The 16,776-nt window shown below is 50.1% G+C and overlaps 2 protein-coding genes across 4 annotated transcripts; one reads left to right on the forward strand and one right to left on the reverse strand.

The window, feature by feature from the left end:
* The first annotated feature begins 5,205 nt into the window (after positions 1-5,205).
* Positions 5,206-8,881, forward strand: Ctsw (cathepsin W). Of its 2 annotated transcripts, none has more exons than XM_048458256.3 (10): positions 5,206-5,322; positions 5,867-5,951; positions 6,932-7,045; positions 7,362-7,516; positions 7,598-7,694; positions 7,773-7,853; positions 7,939-8,052; positions 8,229-8,293; positions 8,372-8,572; positions 8,650-8,881. In XM_048458256.3, exons 1-10 carry the CDS (start codon positions 5,248-5,250, stop codon positions 8,758-8,760), a joined length of 1,098 nt encoding a protein of 365 aa, XP_048314213.2. In that variant the 5' UTR covers positions 5,206-5,247; the 3' UTR covers positions 8,761-8,881. The 2 variants fall into 2 exon arrangements, with proteins under 2 accessions (XP_048314213.2, XP_048314212.2); XM_048458255.3 differs by having other exon boundaries at positions 5,207-5,322; positions 7,939-8,064.
* Positions 8,882-9,043: 162 nt separating this feature from the next.
* Fibp (FGF1 intracellular binding protein) lies at positions 9,044-13,161 on the reverse strand. 2 transcript variants are annotated; one of them, XM_048458258.3, is made up of 10 exons: positions 12,994-13,161; positions 12,608-12,806; positions 12,294-12,420; positions 11,434-11,534; positions 10,879-11,012; positions 10,480-10,588; positions 10,341-10,404; positions 9,981-10,067; positions 9,792-9,889; positions 9,044-9,182 (listed from the first exon to the last, which is right to left on the reverse strand). In XM_048458258.3, the coding sequence occupies exons 1-10, from the start codon at positions 13,076-13,078 to the stop codon at positions 9,113-9,115; spliced, it is 1,074 nt and encodes a 357-aa protein (XP_048314215.1). In that variant the 5' UTR covers positions 13,079-13,161; the 3' UTR covers positions 9,044-9,112. The 2 variants fall into 2 exon arrangements, with proteins under 2 accessions (XP_048314215.1, XP_048314214.1); XM_048458257.3 differs by having other exon boundaries at positions 10,858-11,012.
* Positions 13,162-16,776: the final 3,615 nt, after the last annotated feature.

Raw genomic sequence — 16,776 nt, forward strand, 5'->3', positions numbered from 1 at the left:
TGAGCCCGCGCCAGGGGGAGGGACCCCGACCCCCCGGCTTCTCCGCCCGGCCCGGCCACAGGCCCCCACCCGGTCCCCCGCGGCGCCGCCTGCAGCCGCCTGCGGGAACCCAGCCAGAGATCACCAACGCTTGGGTCCTTGGGCAATTGACCTTGATGTTTGGCCCCCAAACTAACCTGGGGACCCCAGACCCTCACTCAAAATGTTATCCTGTCCACCTAGACCCTATCTAGCCTGAGTCTCCAGATTCCCATCTGTGCACCTCAGTTGTAGCTAAGTATCCTGACCCTGATTCTGCGCCTCTCAAAACCTAGGAGGCATTTAATTCTCAAACGTCCAAATCCTGCTTTCAGAATTTTATCCTGTGCTCCCCCACCATCACTAAGATGGTCTCATAACTTCATGAGACCATCATAACTTAGATGGTCATCCAAGGTTTCCGGACTCTCGCCCAGGCATAAAATTAATTGTCCTTCTCCCTCTGCCCAGGAGCTCCACGGCCTCCAGGTGATCTCTCTACTCTGGGCACTGCTTCCCCTGAGCCTGCCTGCGCAAAGTGACCCTAGGATGGGGCGAGGGCAGCAATTGTCTTGGCCCGAAAAGAATGGAAGCCCCCGACTTGAACTTGGGCCCGGAGGACACTAAGGCCCAGTGCCAGCCCTTTCCCGACCCTCTTCCCACCCAGGTCCCCCACCCAGTTTCCGCCTCCGTCCCCAGCAGAGATCATGCCTTGAGGGCGGAGTCTGGGTGCCTTAGCTCCCAGGAAGGGGCGAATGGGAGGGACTTCGCGTTGCCCACGTCTCAGGGCGGGACTAGACGGGAAAGGACAGCGTGTCCAAGGTTCCTATGCCTGGCCAGTACTGCTTGAGGCAATAGCCCTACCTTCCTTTCCCCTACCCAACCTCTTCCCAATTTTATTTTTGGAGAGAGTTCTTTCGAGACAGGTTCTCACAAAGTAGCTCTGGCTGTTCTGGAGCTCGCGCTGTAAGACCAGGCTGGCCTCAAACTCACACCTTTGCCTCTGCCTCCCAGGTGCTGGAATGAAAGGCATGTGTGCGCACACTACCATGCCCGGCTCTGCTATGATTAAAAAAAAAAAATTCTGCTTCATTTCATTTAATTGTCTGTGAGACAGGATTTCTCTGTAGCTTTGGGACCTGTCCTGGACCCAGCTCTTGTAGACCAGGCTGGCCTCGAACTCACAGAGATCCTCCTGCCTCTGCCTCCGAGTGCTGGGATTAAAGGCATGCAGCACCACCACCCGGCTGTGTAGTATATTCTTGTGCCTATGTACAAGTGGAGGCTATTATTGCTCTCCACCTTCTGTGGAGGGTTTGACCCTGGATCTGGAGTTCACGACGTCAGCTAGACAAGACTGGTTGACCAGTGTGCTCTCAGGACCTGCTGGTCTCCAGCTCCCTGGCCCTCCAGCACTTGGGTTACAGACAGGCATCACCACCACAATCGGCTCTTAACACTAGTGCTGTGGATCTGAGCTCAGGCCCTCCCTCGTGTTTGTAGCAAGCACTTTACCCACCGAGCCATCTCCCCAGCTTCCACTGCCTTTTTTTTTTCCTAAAAAGGCGTGCTGATGGCACACGCCTTTAATCCCAGGACTTGTGAGGCAGAGGCAGGCAGATTTCTGTGAGTTCGAGTTCGAGACCAGCCTGGTCTACAAGGACAGGCTTCAAAGCTGGAGAAACCCTGTCTTGAAAAACCAAAAAAAAAAAAAAAAGATGTGTATGTGTGTGCATCTGTGTATAGGTGTGTACCCCCGAGTGCAGGTGTCCACAGAGGGCAGAGGTGTTCCCTGGATCTAGAGTTAAAGGCAGTTGTGAGCTGCCTGATGTGGGTGTTGAGAACAGACTCAGGTCCTCTGAGGAACACTGGAGTCATTTCTTCAGTCCTGTCTTAGTTTGTCTTTTACGCAGTAGAGGGCTAGGGTGTAGCTCAGTAGCACCCTGCTTGTTTAGTACAACCAAGATGCAAGGTTCAGTTCCAGTAACACCCCCACACACACACACACTGAAGTAAAACAAAGCACAGAAAAGAAAAAGGAGAGGAAAAAGTGTGGGGAACGGATGAAGTCCCGAGTGAACATGTATTATTGATAGTACCACAGTCATGTCAGAAACGTGGGAATGGCAGGGCGTTCTCCATGTCAGGCTCAGAGGAATGGCAAAGGCCTTACGTGAGTGAATGCAGATGCTGACCTTGTGTGCATTTTGCAAGCCCAGATGACTGCATCCTGAGACTGCTCCCTTGCAGAGACCCCTGAGGAGATTAGCTAACTCTCCTCCTCCAGTTCAAGAGATAAACTGTCCTGAGTTTCCAAGGCTGCTGGTGTGTCCCCTCAGAACACATGGCCCACCAGATCCCTAGGGTTTCAATGTGCATGTCTGCTATTTCTTCATTCCCCATTGCCCAATCAGGCCAGTCTCAAAGCCCTGCTGGTGGAGACACAGAAGGAGAAAGAAAAATAAATAAAAGAAAAAGGGCCGGGCCACACGCCTTTAATCCTACCACTTGGAAAGTGGAGGCAAACAGATCTCAGTGAATTTGAGACCAGCTTGGTCTCTAAAGAGAGACCCTGTCTCAAATATATAAATACATAAATATATATAATATATGTGTAATATATAAACCTTTTTAATATTTTAATATTAAAGTTAATATTTAATATTAAAGATAAATTGAGGTTGGACAGTGGTGATGACTTAATCCCAGCACTCAGGAGGCACAGGAAGGCAAATCTTTATGAGTTCAAAGTCAGCCTGGTCTACAGAGTGAGTTCCAGGACAACACAGTGAGACCCTGTATTGAAAACAACAACAAAAACAAAAACAAAAAACCCAATTTAAGGTAAATTGCATAGTAAGTGATTTATGTCTCAGTTAATCTGTTTGTTAGTGCTGTTTGAAACAGAGTCTCACATTCCCCACACTGGTCTGGAACTTACTATGTAACCAGGCTAGCCTTGAACTCATGACAAGCCTCTTGTCTCAGCCTCCCATGTGCTGGAATTACAGGCATGAGCCACCATAACCATACACTAAAGTTGTTATTAATTCAAATAAAAACTCCTGATTATCGAGACCTAACCATCCCAGGGAGGCACTGGCAAGGACACTCTGTGATCCTCTTGTCAAGCCAGAGCTGGGACGCCACTGCTACTCCACTCCACAAATGACAGGGCTGGCAGATTTGTCCTCAGTGTCACCAAAGTAACAAGAACAATGTTAGAATCAAGTCCCCCTGACTCTAAGACTGAACCTTGTCCCATGTTAGAATGAGAAGGAGCAGGCTGGAGAGATGGCTCAGTGGTTAAGAATGCTGGCTTCTCCTCCAGGGGACCTACCTGGGTTCAAATCCCAGCACTCACATGGCAGCTCACACCTATCTGTAGCTCCAGTTCCAGGGCTTCTGACACCTCACACAGACATACATGCAGGTCAAACACCAATGAACATTAAAAAAAAAAAAAAAAGCAAGAATGAGTAGTGAGGTTTCTGGGCTCCCAGCCCAGCCACAGCTGGTTGCTGGGCAGGAGCAATAGGATAAATATGAACAAGTGATCAGGAGGGAGAGAGCCATTCATCCCTTCAAGGGCTTGCTGAGTGGCCACTAACGATCAGAGGTCCCAGGCACCAAGGATACAAAACACATCAAAACCTGTCCTTGCAGAGCTTATGTCTGAGAGATGGAGGGGACAAGCAAAAAAGCCCCTAGCCCCTTCCTGTTAGCCCTCCACAACACAGGGCACCTATAGGGACCACACAGCACAAGATCCACTTGGGGGCATATAACTGAGCTCCAGGACCATTGGGTTAGTCATCTGTGGATACCCTATCTACTGCATTTTAATAAAAACAGCATTATCTTTTATGTATTTATTTTCATTTCTTTTTTTTGTCAGCATTATTTTTGAAATAGTCCCCCAGTTTCCCGTCCCCAGGAGAAATATGGAGTTTAATGGAACATAACATAATATAATAATAACATAACATAATAAAGAAGAGAGAAGGTGGGAAGCAAGAAAATGAATGACTCCCAGGGCCAGACCCCTCCCCTTTCAGCTCAACCGCGGGCCCTGGAAAGCCAGCTCTTTGCACCTGTCTCTGGTCTTGACTACTGTTTCCCAGTCTGGAGGTTGGTGGGGGGTGGGGGAGAGCTTTTTTAGCCCAAGGACACACTCAGTATGGAGGTGGCAGCTAACAGGTCTGAAGGCCTGCCCAGCTCCCGGCCACACAAGTTTTGGGCTTGTTTTTTCTGTGATACTTTCTGTTGTCTTTCTTTCTCCTCATTCATAGACCATATCAAGGAAGAAAAATGGGACAGAAGCTAACTACAAGTTTTCAGTCAGTTAATATGCACTGATGTCTGTAACCAAAGAGCTCAGTCTAAGAAGGAAGGCCTGGAATTGAAGGTCTTCCCCATCTACCTAAGGAGTTTAAGGCCAGGCTGGGCTACAGTCCTTCTATTCCTTCCCTCACAAAAGAACCCTGAAACTTCCTGGCATGGTAGCCCTCGCCTTTAATCCCAGGACTCAGGCAGAGACAGGCAAGTATTTGTGAATTCAAAGTTAGCCTGATCTACACAGCTGGAGAGTTTCAGGTCAGCCAGGGTTCCATAGTGAGACCTTGTCTCAACAACATCAAATAAACAAAATAACCCAAACAAACTGAATACTCATTGAGCCTGCCCCACATTTCCCGATGATCTAGACACAGACAGATTGGATACTTCTGTGTGGTTGGGAGATGAGTGGGCAGAAGTTTGAAATGGCTCAAGGGGCTATAATCTGTTAACCTGAGGCTGGGGTCTCAAGCAGAGTAGGTTTCTTTAAGAAGGTGGCCCTTACATTGACTGAGTTTCACAGGGGGAGCAAGAGTGAGTCCCTAAAGGCTGCAGATCACCACTCGCTCCTGTCCAAACACCAGGCACTGTGGCTTGTCCTGTCTAAGTGTGCCATCATGGCGGTGATAGTGGCATCATCACTGTCCACTTAGATCTGCCGCCCTGTCTCCTTTAAGAGAGATTGGTCTTTATATCCCTAGAATTGTCTGGAACAGGGTAGCTAGGAGCTGCTATTGAAAAGAAGTTGGTGGGGGACAGTTAGCCAGCCAGGCGGGTGGAGGAGGGTCTACCCTCCCCCTCGAACCTGGTTTCCCCTCGTGGTTTCTCTAGCCCCGCCCTTTGCAACTTGGTCTACATAGCTTCCTGCCCCCCAGCACTCTTGGCTGCGCCATGACACTGACTGTCCACCTCTCCTACTTTCTGGTCCTGTTGGCGGCAGGGCAAGGCCGCGACTCCCTCCTCAAGGTAAATGCTCTAACCTGCTCACCATGCCCTTCCCTGCCCAACCCGTGCCTGGGGTCTTCTCTTTATGAACTGGCACATTTTTCTTCTTTATTTTTAATTTTCTTAAGACAAGATTTTACAGGGAATGTTGACAGGCAGATCTCTGTAAGTTCGAGGTCAGCCTGGTCTACACAGTGAGTTCCAGGACAGACAGGGCTGTTACACAGGGAAACACTGTCTTAAAAAAAAAAAAAAAAAAAAAAAAAAAGGTTTTACTTTGTAGCTCGGGTTGGCCTTCTTCTCTGGCTTAAAACTCTCAGCTGTCTTCCTGCCTCAACCTCTTAAATACTGGAATGAGCATTCAATTACAGGGGTGAACTGTCCTGTGTGACTTTTCCCTTCCCATTTCTCAGAGGGAGCAGATGAGGCTAACATGTGGTTGCTCACACTGAGAAAAGAGAATGCCTGGTGACCCCTTAGCCCTGTCTTTATACCTTGGTTGGGGACAAGGTTGGGTTTACAATGATTCTTTCCCACGCCGCTCCCCACTTTAACTCCTTGTCAGGATGCAGGTCCCCGACCACTGGTGCTGACAGAAGTCTTCAAGCTGTTCCAGACCAAGTACAACCGGAGTTACTCAAACGAAGCAGGTATCATGAGCACAGATGTTTCCAGTCCCATTTCCTGTCTACCTAAGAGATGACTTTATGGCGTGGGATGGGGAAAAGACCTGGCCCAGGCCAGAATGGGAAACAGGGCCCGCAGTGTACGCCTTGGCTTCCCCAAAGTATGGTGGGCACAGCATGATCCTCACTTGCTGTCACCCAGTCACCTGTGACTCCAGGCAGGGCGTGGAGGACCACCATCTAGTCACATTTCAGTCAGCAAATACCCAAGGACACTCATTTTTGTCTCCAAGGTGGCAACTCCCTGTCCCCCATTCTTGCCCTGTTTATTGGCTCTCTCCTTCACTCTGGGGTTTCATCTCCCACAGAAGGCTCTTTCTCTCTCTCTGTGTGTGTATGTATGTGTTTGTATCTGTGTGTGTGTGTGTTTGTATCTGTGTGCATGTGCTATGCTCCATCCCCACACCCAGTCACTCACCCCCATGCCTGTGGTCAGATGTGTGAAGAGGTGGCAGGGAGGGTATAACCACAGGTACAGGAAACCCATCTCCAGCCATTTTAACTTTCCTTTTTTTTTTCAAAAAAAGATTTATTTATTTATTATGCATACAACATGCTGTTGGCATGTCTGCCTACATGTCAGAAGAGGGCACCAGATCTTATTACAGATGGTTGTGAGCCACCATGTGGTTGCTGGGAATTGAACTCAGGTCCTCTGGAAGAATAGCCAGTGCTCTTAACCTCTGAGTCATCTCTCCAGCCCCAACTTTCCTTTCTGAGATACTGCCTATAGAGGTTTTATTCAGCTTCCCTCTAGAGTGGGCCTCTTGGTGCACTGGGGGAAATTCTAACCACATGTGGGCTGGATAACCACTTTCTCACAGTGGGGTGGTACTGGTGGGGGCTATAGGAAAGAGCCAGCACTCACCTGGGTGGGTGTGGGTGACCCAACCAGTGGCCACTTCCTGCCGAGACCAGCCTGCAAAAACCCCTTTCTGGTCTAGAGTATGCTCGCCGTCTGGACATCTTTGCCCACAACTTGGCCCAGGCTCAACGACTGCAGGAGGAAGATTTGGGCACAGCAGAGTTTGGGGAGACTCCATTCAGTGACCTCACAGGTACCAGACCCTCCTGGCCCAGAGGGGATGGGTGGGTGGGGTGTCTGGCAGATGGACAGAGCAAATCTCCCCCTTTAAAGAGCAGCCTGGGTGACTGCCCCAAATCTCAGAGCACAAGGCAGGAACTCAATGGCCTGTGTCCCAGCTTGGCTCACAGGCCAGGGGTGGAAGATACAAGCTGAACCTCTCTAGGCCTCATCCTGCCTGATGCCTCTGAATGTTTCATAGGGATGGGACAAGCCAAGGTTGTGCCAGCTGGGAAGGGAGAATATAGAAGTGTCAAATTTGTGACCTCCGTGACTTTGTTTGTCCCCAGAGGAGGAGTTTGTTCAACTCTACGGGCATCAGAGGGCGCCTGAAAGGATCCCCCACATGGTCAAAAAGGCAAGGTCTAGAAAGTGGGGGGGACCAGTGCCCCCCAGCTGTGATTGGCGTAAGGCAAAAAACATCATCTCATCCATCAAGAACCAGGTATCTGCCCAACCTGCCCTGAGTGGGGGGATGAGGTCCAGGCCTTGATACCTTACCCTGTCCCACCCTCTTCCCACTCAGGAAAACTGTGGGTGCTGCTGGGCCATGGCAGCAGCGGACAACATTGAGGCCCTGTGGCACATCAAACACAACCAGTTTGTGGAAGTCTCTGTGCAGGGTATGGCAGGGAGAAGATGTGTGACAGGGAAAGATGGCCTAGGCGCCTACTCACTTACTCTGTCCCTCTCTGTCCCAGAGCTGTTGGACTGTGACCGCTGTGGAAATGGCTGCCAGGGCGGTTTTGTGTGGGACGCATATATGACTGTCCTCAACAACAGTTGAGTACCAGAACTCGTGGGAAGACCGTGGGGATGGAGGGTGTTCAGTAGCCAAGACCCCTTCCTGGTCTTGCTTGTCTTCAGGTGGCCTGGCCAGCAAAAAGGATTACCCATTCCAGGGACGCCCCAGCCCCCGTGGGTGCCTAGCCAAGAAGTACAAGAAGGTGGCCTGGATCCAAGATTTCACCATGTTGAAGAGTAATGAGCAGGGTATGGTCAGGGTGGACACGGGTGTGGGGGTGGAGAAAGCAGACTGGAGGCCTGGCTATGGGAGACACAATTAAAGTCCATTACCCTGTGAGGAAAGCAGCAATCTCGGGGCAGGCAGGGCTTGATGGCGCACTCAAGAATCTCTAGTAATTACCCATTTCCAGTGATTGCAGGCTACCTGGCCACCCATGGCCCCATCACCGTGACTATCAACATGAAGCTACTCCAGGTGGGTGGAACAGGGGGCAGAGAAGGGGCAGACTGGAGTAGGCCCTGGACTCAGTTCCTCTATCCCCCACCCCTGCAGGGTTACCAGAAGGGTGTGATCAAGGCCACGCACACTAACTGTGATCCCCAACACGTGGACCATTCTGTCCTGTTGGTCGGTTTTGGCAGAGACAAGGAGGGCATACAGTCAGGGACAGTCTCATCCCAGGCTCACAAACCCCGCCGCTGGGTCCCATACTGGATCCTGAAGAACTCCTGGGGAGCTGAATGGGGCGAGAAGGTGAGGAGAGTGGGGTGTGGGAGGGGCGGGCTAGATTCTTCTCTGCCTTCTGGCACTGACACCCCCTAATTTCTTAGGGCTACTTCAGGCTATACCGGGGAAACAACGGCTGTGGTATCACCAAGTACCCAATCACCGCTCATGTGGACCATCCGGTTAAGAAGTCACCAATCTCTTGCCCACCTTGAGGCCAGCAGCAAGCACTCAGCCTCTCCTACTTGGCCACTGTCCTCGTCAGCCTGACCCTGAGGTTCTTCCTGGCTTCTCCATCCTCTCTGTATGGCTTCATAAACCTAGATATGATCCCTGGTTCCTGAGTGGTTTCAGTTGGGATGTGGAGAGGGAGGGTCATGATCCAGTCAGTCCCTGAGGTGCTAATACAAACATCCTCAACACTGATGGCCCTTGGAACACATTGGTGCACACTGTGAAAGTCCCCATGCGCTCCTCAACTAGGAACAAGGACCAGTCTCCAAACGTATGGCAACTTTATTGTCAGGGTATGCCGGAGTGGGGATGGGCAAGGGCTTTTAGTCATGTTTAGTCATGATAGAGGCGCAGAAGGCAGCCACGGAGGGTACCCATGTAGCGGTCCCAGAGGGTCTGGTGCCTGCAATGAAAATGACAACAGTAATAGTTGGTGTTCAGTCAACACCATGCCTGACACACTGCTATGAGTGCTTTCTAGACCTTCGCGCATCAAGAAATCATATATTAATTGGTGTGTATATATGCACACACACACACACATACACATATATAAATTCGAGAGTTTGTTTTTGGAGACAGAGTCTCATTCTATAGCCCAGGCTGGCCTGGAAAACAGCAGCAATCTTCATGCTCCAGTTTCCGAAGTATTGGGATTACAGACTTGAGCCCTCATGCCTGGCTTCCTTTTCCCACTCCCCACACAGTGCTGAGGACTGAACTCAGGCCTTGCGCACGGTGGATGAGCATACTGTTACCAAGTCACACCCTAGGTTAGTTAGTGTCCTTGCGCACGGTGGATGAGCATCCCGTTACCAAGTCACACCCTAGGCTATTTAGTGTCCGTAAAGTCTCACTAGCCTTCTAGTTTATCCTCATTTGGGAAAGGCAGGGTAGGTAACCTGCCCAAGGTCACAAAGAGCAGGAACTTCTACTCACAGGGTAGTTCAATAGCAAACTCTGAGTCTATTGGAGGGCAAATAAGTTAGCCAGCAGGCCTGGCACCTCTCACCGGAAGCCGTCCAGGGAGTGGACAGATGCTGAATACTGGTTGAGGAAGAGCCGCACGTCATTCAGTGGCCAGTGGTCAGAGCGGCAGGGTTCCACAAACTGTAGAGCCGAGGGAACAAGTAACATCAGCAGAGATGCTCAGAGACAGGACAGGCTGGGGATGGGGCTGTGGTGGGACGGGACTACTCACCTTCTCCACAAGGTCCACAAATAGGTCTCTGACATCTTTATTGTGGGTCAGCTTGGCAGCCACATTCACCAGCCCCCGGGACAGATTCTGTGGGGCAGGGATCTTGGGAGTTCTGTCTTCTGCCCCAGAAGCTGGAGGCTGAGCACTGAGGCTGGGGGAGGGCCAGGCCCCTCCCCAAATCTATCCACCTCCCTCAATCAAGTCCCTTTTGTTATGAGCTTGGTTCCCCCTCACAGGCAGATAGAGAGCAGCAGTGCCACCTGCTGGTCAATTTCGGGCATGAGCAGAGTTGCCCAGCGGGGACAGAACACAGAAGGCTCCTGACACTTTAGGGGGAAGGGCCTGGACAGGGTCACAGACCTTGAAGTTGGTTTCCATCTCAGAGAAGACACCCAGCTTTCCCCGGAGGGCAGTACACACCAGGCTGTAGGAAGATATGGTCATACCTATAACCATTGGAGACCATTTTATACCCTGTCTCATGGATTCCCAAAGTCACCTCTTATGCAAGTCTAGAAGGTCCTTGTCAGCTACTAGAACCTTGAGCTCCTTCAAGTCTTGGAGAAACTCCTTGTCTAAGTCCACATCCATGTCGTCCATCTGGGAGTCTGTGGAGACCATGAAAGAAGTTGTGGGTGATGAGAATCCATCTTCTGAGGCCCTGAACCTCCCTCAGCACTCCCTCCCTGGGATCTCAGAGATGGAGGGGAATGATACACCCCAGGCCACACAGTGGTGACAAGGTGTGTGCAGAGTGAATGGACTCTATGGAGAGGTGCTGGGGCTGAGGGCTGAAGGATGCTGGGTACTGTGGAAGCTACAGGAAGAGCTGCTGGCAGGGAATCAGTCCCCAAGAGGGTAGGGAATGTTCAGGCACCTGGGTCAGTGGGGGCCTCACCGACGGCTCCAAGGGTCCAGTTCTGGATCATAAGCTCAGCACAGAAGGCAAAGTCACCGAAGCTTAGGTACTGTAGCTTTTTCTTTCCTGTTTCAAAGCGGTTGTTGGCAAAAAAGACGATGGCTGCATAATCTCTGCAGACAGGGGACAGTGGCTCTCTTAGGACTAGAAATGTCACCTTATCACACACAAATACATTCTCTATACACAGTAAGCTTACTAAATAACTTTTCTTTTTGAGACAGGGTTTCTCTGTAGCTTTGGAGCCTGTCCTGGAACTTACTCTGTAGACCAGGCTGGTCTCGAACTCACAGAGATTTGCCTGCCTCTGCCTCCCGAGTGCTGGGATTAAAGGCATGCACCACCACCAGCTCCAAGTATGTTTTAAATGCTTTACAAATGCCTTAACCCTGACCAATTTGATGCAGTTTACAGATCATTAATAGAATAATCCTTCCTTCAGGACAGTCAGAAGGTGAAAGGGTAAGGATGGGGAAGGTGTACCAGTGTAAGGGCTCAAGGAAGTGATGCAGGTAGGAGAGGGCTGCCCCTCACCTAGCTAGGCGGTCAGAGAGGAGAAAGTGCTGCTGGATGTTGTCCACCAGGGAGCCCCGCATTTCTTCCACCACCTTGAAGACTCGCTTAAAATTGTCGAACTGTAGGGCAGTTAAGGGAAGAAGGAGGCTGGTGAGGGTGCTGGGCATGGACTGGGAGGAAGGAGGCTGGTAAGGGTGCTGGGCATGGTGGGGGGCCTCTCCCTCTCCTCTCCACCTATCCAGTGGGCATGTACTGATTTCACACTAGTTACTCCTTCAACAAATGACTTTGGGCTTTGAGACAAGGTCTCATTGTGTAGTCATGGCTGTCCTGGAACTCACTATATAGACCAAGTTGACCTCAAACTCACAGAGGTCTGCCTGTCAGACTTACAGTTACCTGAGACCACTTTACATCCTGGTACTTCTCCCTTGAAGAAAAGGCTCATGGGTACTACCACAGATGCTACTAAAAAGGTGCACAGATAAGATAGCACCTAGGTCCCAGCTGTGGATTCCAAGGGGTAGATATGGTCAAGAAAACAGTACCTTCTAGGCAGGAGCACCATGAACAAAAACAAGCTTGGGGCTCAAGAAATGTAAGCCTAGAGAGGTCTGTGGGGACACACCCAGAGGCTGTACGTAGAGGACAATGGGAGTCAATGAAAACAACGTATAAGCAAAGGAAAGCCACGGTCTGAACTGAGACTGTGAAAGTCACTCTGGCCAGATGGGAAGTGGATGGAGAAGAGACTCCATAGGAAGAAGTCGCTTCCACAGTCACAGGCTGGAAGTGGAGCCAGGGCACTGGGAGCTAGGGCAGTGAGGAGAAGGTCAAATGGTGGGCTAGGTGGGGTATGGTAGATATGTGGAACCCACCTGCCTTCGGCAGCTCTTGAGTGTAATTCCTGTTTTGGCGCTGATGTCATCCAGGTCTTTCTTGGTACCCTTGGACAGCTTCTTGCCCAAGACCTCCCGAACAAAGGCCTCGTCAAAGGTGTAGTACCTTGTGGAGGAATAGGACATTATTGGTGATCCACTAAGAAAGGGGAAGGAGTCTGGGGTTGGTTCCTTCTGTTCTTAACTTTCTGATTTCCTGGGTATGTCCCATCCTCCCTGAGCCTCAGTTTCACCCTGCAAAGTGGGTATAAAGTCAAACTGATTGACATTTCCGCCGTCCCCCAGGTGAGCACCTCTCGATGAGCAGCGCCTGTCGGGAGGGAGGGATCTGGAAGATGAGCTGGTGCAGCAGCTTCGGTGGCGCGTGCAGCAGCCGCTCGAGCATGTGAAAGGTGCGGTAGTGGTCCATGGTGTCGCTCTGTAGCACTCCTGCGGTGGCGCCGGTCTGCTCCAGGATCCCGGAGCGTACTCGCAGCGCCACCGCATCGTTCACTAGGGAGAGGGCACTACCATAAGGTCCAACCCTGCTGTACCCAGAGCCCTCCAGGGGTTCCAGCTCCAATCCTTCTCCCTCCCTGACTCCCAGCTGACAGTTCACTTCCTTAAGTGAAGCCTAAATCCTGGCCACGCCCCCTCTCCCACCCAAAACAACCGCTTCCCGGGAGGGTGCTACACAGACCTGAGTAACCATCCAGCCAGAGGCGATACACGTCTTCATCTATAAGGGTCGTGTTCCCGACGAAAATGTCTAGTTCGCTGGTCATGGCGATGCCCGGGCCGCGTTCGCCCAGAGCTGGAGCTAGCACGGCCCCGGGCCGGGCAAGCAGCCGCAGAGCCACTTCCGGGAGTGCGGAGATTTCGCTCCGGGCACCCGGAGCCAGCGAAGGACCACTTCCGGGACGGAGTGATAGGAGGAAGCTGCTCTGCCCTCATTTCTCACCCCTGCTAGAGGTTCTCTGTAGAACTCCGGAAAGCCTTTTCCCAGGCTCGCCTGTCTTACAGATTTTCCCATTTCCTTCTTTTGTCTCTTCCATGTTCTCAGGTCTCTCAAAGTCTCCCAATTTTGACCTGTATCCTAAATTAGAATCTTTCTGAGGCTTTATCCTAAATCGCTGAGTGCCTGTGGCTCTGCTTACATAGTCCATCAGACAGATGAGCGTCTTTCTTGTTCCCGCCATGTATCTTATTTTTATCATTTTGAACTATGTGTATGCGGGGGTGTGTGTGGGGGTAATGTGCACGTGAGTACAGTTGCGCTGGGAGACCAGATGTATCAGATCCCCTGGAGCTAGAATTACAGGCAACTGGAAGTCGCCAATGTGGGTGCTGGGAATTGAACTCAGCTCCTCTGCAAGAGCAGTTCTTGCTCATAACCACTGAGCCAACTCTCCAGCCCCCACTATGGTTTTTCAACACATGGTTTTACTACACTCCCACACAAGCTGTGACTTCTCTTGAAGTCTTTCTTTCTTCCTGGAAGGAGGCATCTGCAGGGCCATCTATCTGCTAAGGCTTTCCACTGTCTTCTTTGTCTTTGACACAGGATCCACCAAACCTGACGGGTGGATCTCCAGGACCCACACTGTAAAAAAAAGAACCAACGTCAACGAATTGACGTCTGACCGCCACACATGCATTGTTACACATACACCTAAGTATAATTTACTTTTTTAATTACTAAACCACTAAGGAGGCAGAGGCAGATGGAACTCTGAGTTTGAGGCCGGCCTGGTTGGTCTACAGAGTGAGTTCCAGGACGCCCAGGGCTACACAGAGAAACTCTGTCTCAAAAAACCAAAACTAGGGGCTGGAGAGATGGCTCAGAGGTTAAGAGCATTGCCTGCTCTTCCAAAGGTCCTGAGTTCAATTCCAGCAATCACATGGTAGCTCACAACCATCTGTAATGGGGTCTGGTGCCTTCTTCTGGCCTGCAGGCATACACACAGACAGAATATTGTATACATAATAAATAAATAAATATTAAAAAACTAAAACAAAACAAAAAAGGACTCATTCTATTTTCAAATACCCAGTGTTTAAGAGTCAGCCCCAGGCCGGACGGTGGTGGCGCATGCCTTTAATCCCAGCCCTCAGGAGGCAGAGGTAGGTGAATCTTTGTGAATTGGAGGCCTGGTCTACAAGAGCTAGTTCTAGGACAGGCTCCAAAGCTACAGAGAAATCCTGTCTTGAAAAACAAAATAAAAAACAAAAAAATAAAAGAAGAGTTAGACCTGGGGCTGGAGAGATGGCCCAGATGTTAAGAGCACTGCCTGCTCTTCCATAAGTCCTGAGTTCAATTCCCAGCAATCACATAGTGGCTTACAACCATCCTGTAATGCCCTCTTCTGGCCAGCAGGCATCATGCAAGCAGAACAATGTATACATAATAAATAAATAAATAAACTTAAGGGAAGTAGAGACAGGTGGATCTCTGTGAGTTCGAGGCCAGCCTGGTCTTCAGAGCTAGTTCCAGGACAGTGAGGGTTGTTACACATAGAAACCCTGTCTTGAAAACCAAAAAACAATGAAACAAACAAAAGAAAAGAGTCAGTCCTGAAGCCCTGAAGAGACGGTGGCACATGTCTGTGAATTCATGATAAGGAAGGTGGTCTCTGAATTCATGGGCAACCTGGTCTAGAGAGAGTGAGTTCTGTGACAGCCAGTGGTACACACAGAGAAATCCTCTCAGAGGGGGCAAAAAGTCAGCCGTAACAGCAATGTAGTGGCACAGACCTTTAATCCCAACACTCCGGAAGCAGAGGCAGGTGGTGTTCGAGGCCAGCCTGGCCTACAGTGAGTTTTTCTCAGGGCAGTCAGGGTTATACAGAGAAATCCTGTCTTGAGAAAACATAAATTAAAAAACTCTACACAAGCCAGTTTAGCTGGAGCCTAGAAGGCAGGAGGTTCTGGGCATCCTGGTTAACAAGTTTCTCCCTCCACCTCTGTTCCCTAGAAACAGCACTTCTAGGGGCTCTAGAGAGATCTCTCTCACCCCCAGTCAGCATCCTCTCAGTTCTAGAAACCTGGGCTGTCTCCCAGATTCCTCTTTTGAAGCACTCAGAGCTATCGATGTGCCTGCTGGGTGCCTCTGCTGTCTGCTTCTTCCTTTCTGCCCACGTACTGGCAGCCTAGTCTTCCTACACAGCTCTCTTTGTTCATTGATACATAGTTATTCATCCTGTGTATACCCTGCTGCCAGAGTCTACCCCACATAGCACAGTTGAAGGCTTCTCTTGGGGTTTGGGGGGACAAAGTCTGTTCCTACAGCTCAGACTGGTCTTGCTATGGGAAGGATGACTCGGAATTCCTGACGCTCCTGTCTACCCGCATCACCCCCCCATCCCCGTTCCTAGTGCTGGGATTACTGGCATATGCCAATACAACTGGCTTCTTTTAACAGTCTTTTAAAAAATGTGTATTTTCCTAGGTGGCTCATGCTTGTAATTCCTACACAAAGAATATCTGTGAATTGGAGGTCAGCCTGGTCTACATAAACACTTTCAGGCCATTCAGGATTACATATTGAGACCCTATATCAAACAAGACAAAACATATTAAAATGTTATTTCACAGTTTAAAATTTATTTATTTGTTTCTTTTTATTTTTCAAGACAGGGTTTCTATGTGTAGTCCTTGGCTGTCCTAGAACTTGCTCCATAGACCAAGCTGGCCTTGAACTCACAAAGATCCACCTGCCTGTGCCTCCCGAGTGCTGGGATTAAAGCGCCACCACTGCCTGGCTCCCTGTTTAAAATTTTTACTGGCCTTTGGAAAGCCTCCAGTTTAGCATTGCAAGTCCTTAGGAATTTGACTTCTAGGCAGCACACAAGCTCTTCAAAGCCCCAGCATCTCACCACTTCCGTTCACCTACAGGTATCAAGATCTCAGAACTATCCTCACTTGTTCCTCACGCAGCTGGGCTTTTGGGGGCACCAATGTCTTTTACCACACTTTCTGCCTCTCTCACATCTGTTCTCTCTATTGGCAATCTTTGGCATTGGTTTTTGACATAAGGTCTCTCTACATAGCTCTGTCTGTCCTGGAACTCTGTTAGCAGTCTTATGCATCTTTTAGGTCCCCTCAGATATTTTCCCAGAGACCACTTCTACATCACATCCTTCTCTTATGGTTCACAAATGTACCAGGGCCTTGCTAGGCAAGTGCTTTAGCGCTGAGCCATATGTTCAGTGTGAACTTGGATGCTCTCCCCCTCTCTCTCGCCTAAAAGATATTCTTATTTCAGATTTTATGTGTGTGCCCATGGAGACTCACAGCTCTCACAACCGGGAGGAGTAAAGGCTGGGTTAGCGGGAGGAGTGAAGTCTGGGTTAGCTCAGGTTCTTTCCAGGAGCAGCACTTCTGAGCTATGTTTCCAGACCCCACTCACAGCTCTTTTCTTTTTTTCTTCTTTTACCAGATTTTGTCCTTTTGGGTCAAGATGAGGATTCTGGTCAAATTTATT

Source organism: Myodes glareolus, chromosome 7 (assembly GCF_982192425.1).
Source record: "Myodes glareolus chromosome 7, mMyoGla1.1, whole genome shotgun sequence".
NCBI classification, from domain to species: domain Eukaryota; kingdom Metazoa; phylum Chordata; class Mammalia; order Rodentia; family Cricetidae; genus Myodes; species Myodes glareolus.